This window comes from Theobroma cacao, chromosome 5, assembly GCF_053813885.1.
Source record: "Theobroma cacao isolate CCN51 chromosome 5, ASM5381388v1, whole genome shotgun sequence".
Lineage (NCBI taxonomy): Eukaryota > Viridiplantae > Streptophyta > Magnoliopsida > Malvales > Malvaceae > Theobroma > Theobroma cacao.
The window spans coordinates 29,335,999-29,342,176 of NC_142643.1; the positions used below are offsets into that span (position 1 = coordinate 29,335,999).

Genomic DNA, 6,178 nt, shown 5'->3' on the forward strand with positions numbered 1-6,178 from the left:
CATATAAGTCCAACAGTTAATGTTTCCGTTAATTTGATGATATGATAATATTTCACAGATAATTTTACTCTTCATTAATTTTAAAAATTACCACATTATATAAATTATAATTTTTCATTTTAAAAATTTTTTTCTCTCTTATTAAAAAAAAATCTCTATCTTACCTCTCGTCGACCAGTCATCCCACAACTAGATCTGATCGTGAAATGCTAGATTCGACTAAATCTCCCTTAGGGGAGCGTGATTTGGGTGCGATCCCCTGGGAGAGCACCATCGGTCGATATGAGAAAAGAGAAAATAGTGAAAAGGACAAGAGAAAAAAAAGCAAAGTATTTTAAACATTTTATGTTTGCCCATCAAGATCGTTTACACATTTGGGGTAAATTGTTCATTTCTAATACTAATAAACTAACGTGAAATTATAACTAAAACTTAAAAATGTCAAAGCATTTTACCTTTATATTTTATATCTTTCCACACTTATTTAGATGAATTAATTTCTATAAGTACTTTACCTCTGAAAAATAAATTTCTTGAAAAGTGATAACAAAGCTTTGCGGTTAAATGGTATAAAAGTATAATCAGAGCTTGCTAAACATAAATGTATGGACCCAGTTCCACCACAACTCGTAGGGGCCCTTTGAAAGCCCAATTGTTATACTTTTATTTTATGACCGAAAAATGGGAAGAAAGCGACTTCCAGTTTTCGGCTTGAGGTTTTTAGGGTTTAAGCAGTGAGAACAGACAGTCGCTGGTTGCTGCACCATTTCTTGTTTGCTTTTTAGGGTTTTGGGTTTTAAAGAGTTTTTCACCATTTCTTCTTTGCTTCACCATGTGGGCATTACGCCGAGTTGCTAATCCTCTCAAGTACCTTCCTCTCTTGCTCTCATTTGTTTTATATATTATGTCTGCATTTCATTTTCTTTAATCCGCGGATCCTTCCATGTTTGTTTACCGAGAAAATTCCAAGGAAGAAAAGAAGGAAAGGGGAATGGAAATGTTGGGTTTCATGACATATACTATATGTTTTATTTGCTAGAAATGAATTAACTTAAAGTGCACACAACCCGCCCGCCCATTTGCTTCTCTGTTAATCTAATGCGTATTTCTTATCTTTGTTTTGTTAGAATGCTCTTACTTCCGTGGCTATTGCTTCCAAAGCTAAACTGCCTCTGCCACAGACTGACATGAAACATGCTTATTCTCGGCGTTTAGAAAATTGCTGAAACTGCTTGATGTCTGAGATGGCCCTAATTTTTTATTACCAGTTGGACACTCTGAATTAGACTGCATTTTCTGTCACTATATTGAGTTCAAAAGTAACTAGAAACCAAATAGATGTTTTTCTATTTTGTTTTAGGGTCTTGCTTTTATTTAATTGTGCATTTAATTGAATATCAACAAAAAGTTTCACCAATGGTCATTCTCTTTTCGTTTCTTTCTGTTTATATTAAGCTTTGAATTCAAAAAAAAGTTTCTGTTTTTTCTTTTTCTTTTTTTTTTTTTTTGATTGATGCCTTTTGGTTTGAATTAGTTACCCATGAATTTTGGCCTGGTTTGCAGGGATAGAAGGATTAGCATTCAAGCTTCTTATGCTGCTTCTGCTAAATTACAGATTTCAAGTAACTACATAGACGGAAAGGCTGTTATTTTCGAGTCTTCTCAAACAATATCTGATAAACGTCCATCTTTGTTGAGATTTTACCATTCAAGACATGCTTCCTGTAATTTCTCTGTTGGGAGGTGTGGCCTTTCTTCCCAAGCTGGTGCAGAAAGCAGTGGGGAGGAAGATGAATTGGAAGATGGCTTTTCTGAACTTGAAACACCTGCTACTGCTGAGAAGAAAGAAAATTGCAGTGCTCAGGACAAAGCTGAAGATGGATTGATTTCTGATCCAGAATTATCTGGTGATGAGGAAGATATTGAAGAAACTGCTAAAAATGAACTGGAATTGTCAGAGGATGAGACTGATCTTAGTGACAAAAAGTCGTCCACTAGAAGGATTGTCTCAGAACTGTTCAAAGCTGTTATCGCTGCTCCAGGTCTTTCTGTTCATAAGGTTCTTGATAAGTGGCTTGAGGAAGGAAAAGCTTTTAACAGAACTGAGATTTCAGTAGCCATGCTCAATCTTCGCAAGCGTCGAATGTATGGAAGAGCATTGCAGGTAATTTGATTTATCATTGCATCATCTTGGGGATTTATTTATCAGTAACTAATAGGGCTCTGTAGTCACCCTGTTGAATATCAAATTAACTTTTCTGCATGTAGGTGTTGAGCCAATTGTGATTTTAAAATTTTGGTAATTTTCTCCATTACAAATTATCTAAATAAATTTTTATAAAAAAAAATAAATAAATTGTATAGCTTTTTCATGTTACTTCTTGTGTAATGTGTAAGCTTCTTACACTCTTCCTGTACTACTGTAGTATATACCTAAATATGATTTAGGAAAAGCTGCTTCATATGTTTAACTCTAATGTTTTATTTTAAGGTTCTTCTATATTTTTATTTTGTTGGAAGGACCTTTTATGTATCAGAAAATACAGCTTAGAACTCCACTTGTCATTCCATTGAAGTGGAACTAGGATTTATGAGCTTTTCCTGGTTTTATCTGTTTTTCCTTTTCTTCAATATAGCAAGGAACATAACTTTTTACTTGTTATTCTTCTAATTTCTACAAGTCTAGTTTGTAACGATAAGTAATTATTACTTGATTATCTAAAGTTCCATGGTATTAAGTTAAATAGTAAAGCATAAAAAATGAATTCTGTGTCAGAAGATGAGCTGAAGAAAACATCAATATATGGAAGCAATCATCAGCTTTTGTAAGTATAAAAACTAAACAACTATTTGCTATATGTGTTAGATGCCATGGGCATATAAAATTTCTTGCTTGGATGTTTGTGACATGACATGAATATGATCTATTTCATTTAAAATATAAATTTGTGGAAGCCTTTACTCACCTTTCTTTTTGATGCAATATTGCATGAGTAGATTGAACTAACTTCAATTTTTTTTTACCCTTCCTCTTAACCGATTGCTTGTCTGGAGTATGCAATAGTATATTTCTGTGTCAAAAGAATGCTCATTTTGCATCATCAATCATGTCTTAATGATTTGTTCATCAATCTTTTGCTATCAATTAAAAGGTGTAATTGATGTTCTTGCAAGTTGCAACAATCTGACATTCTTATGATGCCAAGCCTCTGATCATTGTTGTGATTAAAAATTTGGTTGCACAAATTTGGCACCAAAAGTTCTGAAAAATTGTGCCATTTATATTTGTTATTTCTCCTGGAAAGTAGTACACCTCTATTTTTCCTTTGAATAGGAGGCAGTTGGATACCCTATTAAAAGAAAAGTCTTTCTTCAGTTTTTGCACTTTGCTTGTTGTTACCTGAAGGCTCAAAAAGTATTTAGTCTAGTGCAACTTCCTTTAACTTGTGTTTGGCTTCTAATTTTTACACTGCGTAGCGCAGGCTGCAAAAATGTCAACTGTGTAAATAGTATGAATTTTCTAGGTAAGTTGATGAAATATCACTGATTGTAGAATATCAACACCCTGTTTTAGGTACCTTTGGCATTCATCCATTTTGTTGGATTCGTTGTTTTGCCTTTAAATGCCTGAAGTGAAATTATATTCTATTATGTATGACTTTGGGTTATGAAAGTTGTAGGTTTGACTTAATTGCAATTTGTTCTGTCCTTTTCATTTGCTTACAATTTGACGGTTTGCAGCTCTCTGAGTGGCTGGAGGCAAATAAGCAGCTTGACTTCACTGAGAGAGATTATGCTTCTCGTCTTGATTTGATTGCCAAAGTGCGTGGTCTCCTAAAGGCTGAAATGTACATTGAGAAGATCCCAAAATCTTTCAGAGGAGAGGTAATCTACCGAACACTGCTGGCTAACTGTGTTGTTGCTAACAATGTGAAGAAAGCAGAAGAGGTCTTTAACAAAATGAGGGACCTAGAACTCCCAATTACTTCATTTTCTTGCAACCAGCTGTTGCTCCTCTACAAGAGGCTTGACAAGAAGAAAATAGCTGATGTATTGTTATTAATGGAGAAAGAAAATGTCAAGCCTTCACTCTTCACTTACAAAATCTTAATTGACACCAAAGGTTTATCCAATGACATAACTGGGATGGATCAAATTGTTGAGACAATGAAGGCTGAAGGTGTTGAGCCAGACATCCACACACAATCCATTCTGGCTAAGCACTATGTGTCTGGGGGGCTTACAGAAAAAGCTGTGGAGGTTTTAAAGGGGATGGAAGGGGACAACATAAAAGAGAATCGTTGGGCTTGCCGGTTTTTGCTTCCTCTATATGCAGATCTTGGAAAGGCTGTTGAAGTGGAAAGAGTTTGGAAGGTCTGTGAATCGAATCCCCGCCTTGAAGAGTACATGGCTGCTATTGAAGCTTGGGGCAAGTTAAATAAAATTGAAGAGGCAGAGGCAGTTTTTGAAATGATGTTAAAAACCTGGAAGAAGCTTCCTGCAAGGTATTATGCCTCGCTCTTGAAGGTGTATTCAAACCATAAGATGCTGCAAAAAGGGAAGGATCTTGTAAAACGTATGGCGGATGATGGGTGCCAGATTGGCCCATTGACCTGGGATGCTCTTGTGAAGCTTTATGTGGAGGCAGGGGAAGTGGAAAAGGCAGACTCAATCTTGCAGAAGGCATGCCAGCAGAACCAGGTTAAGCCAATGTTTAGTTCCTTCATGGCTGTTATGGAGCAGTATTCTAAGAGAGGTGATATTCATAATTCTGAAAAAATGTTCCATAGAATGAGACAGGCTGGATATATGGCTCGACTACGTCAGTTCCAATCTCTAGTCCAAGCATATGTAAATGCCAAAGCTCCAGCTTATGGGATCAGGGAGAGAATGAAAGCTGATAATATATTCCCAAATAAGGCATTAGCAACACAACTGGCTCAAGTTGATGCATTCAGGAAGAATGCAGCATCTGATTTGCTTGATTAAGGATTTCAGGTGTTCATTCTGGTATCCGTTTGATGGCAACCTCTAATGCTATGCACAGTTATTGTCTGTTATATGTAAGTCAAATTTTGGTTTTACCATCTGGACATTCTGCCTATTCCATAGGAAAATTTAAGAAATATGCTGTTAATGTTTCTTTTTTATGTGCTCTGATTGTAGCTGTTAGTTTCTGAAATATTGGTAACCCTTAGTAGGAGTTTGAGCTTCCTTGAGGGGTAATTTTGGTGCATGCTGGGTGTGGAAGATATGAGAGGGTACCAGTGGTCTTCTCGCATATCTTGTAATATCAAATGTTCTTAATCTGAATTTTCTTGTTCTTGGTCACCACAACTTATTTGCTCTTATCAACTACCTTTGATTAATTTGGTTTGTCTTCTCTTCACTTTGAATGTGATACTCAAATTTGGTACTTAAAAATAAAATGTTCATAATTAAGTATTTGAATTATTCTTCCATGTATCAATTTGCACTTTTTTTAAAAAATGTGTGACATGTTCAAACACAATTAAATTAAATATGCATCATGTGTTTAAAATAAGTTGAGTTTTTTTTTTTTTTTCAAATCACAAAGGGAAGAGAGAAAGCAAGAGGGTGAGAAGGAAGAAGGGAGGAGGAAGGGAAGAGATCTTCGTCGGCCCTTTTCTCCTCCCTTCTCTCTCTCTTTTGCTTTCTTTTCCTTCCTCCCTTTCTCTGATTTTCGTCTCATCTTTTCTTTTCTTGCCCTCTTCTATAGAGATGGCAATGGTACTCTTTAATCGGGCACCCGCAAGTATTCAATCAAATTATATAAAATTTGGGTATTTTATATTCAAATTTGGGTATCTTATATTCGAATTTGAGATGGATTCAAATAGTAATTTTACTACTTATCTCTGATTTTGGGTACCTGACCCAGTTTAAATTAAAAGTCTTGCCAATTTAACTAAACCCATTTTTTGATATTATATGAAAAGGAATTATGCTTATTTTTCTCACTTAATTAAAGATATATATTTGTTTTGTTCTTATCTCTAATCATAAATGTGTATTTAAGGAGTAGTTTTAGGATATTAGGATATGGAATCGAGTAATATTTTTAAATTTTATTTGAGTAATTATAAAGTTCAAGTACTTTATAATTTAATAAAATTTAAATTTAAATACTCAAAAAATAATAAGTACTCTACCTGTT

General features: G+C 34.8%; 1 protein-coding gene across 1 annotated transcript; it reads left to right on the forward strand.

Annotated features, from left to right (window-relative positions):
* Positions 1-683: 683 nt before the first annotated feature.
* Positions 684-5,331, forward strand: LOC18598678 (pentatricopeptide repeat-containing protein At1g80270, mitochondrial-like). Its single transcript, XM_007028293.3, has 3 exons — positions 684-867; positions 1,564-2,164; positions 3,742-5,331. Exons 1-3 carry the CDS (start codon positions 833-835, stop codon positions 4,987-4,989), a joined length of 1,884 nt encoding a protein of 627 aa, XP_007028355.3. The 5' UTR covers positions 684-832; the 3' UTR covers positions 4,990-5,331.
* Positions 5,332-6,178: the final 847 nt, after the last annotated feature.

Bases quoted from the DNA above. Each gene is read 5' to 3' on its own strand.
- LOC18598678 (XM_007028293.3), top strand. From the start codon at position 833: ATGTGGGCATTACGCCGAGTTGCTAATCCTCTCAA. The intron at 868-1,563 runs GTACCTTCCTCT...CCTGGTTTGCAG, and splicing joins CGAGTTGCTAATCCTCTCAA to GGATAGAAGGATTAGCATTC. The intron at 2,165-3,741 runs GTAATTTGATTT...GACGGTTTGCAG, and splicing joins TGTATGGAAGAGCATTGCAG to CTCTCTGAGTGGCTGGAGGC.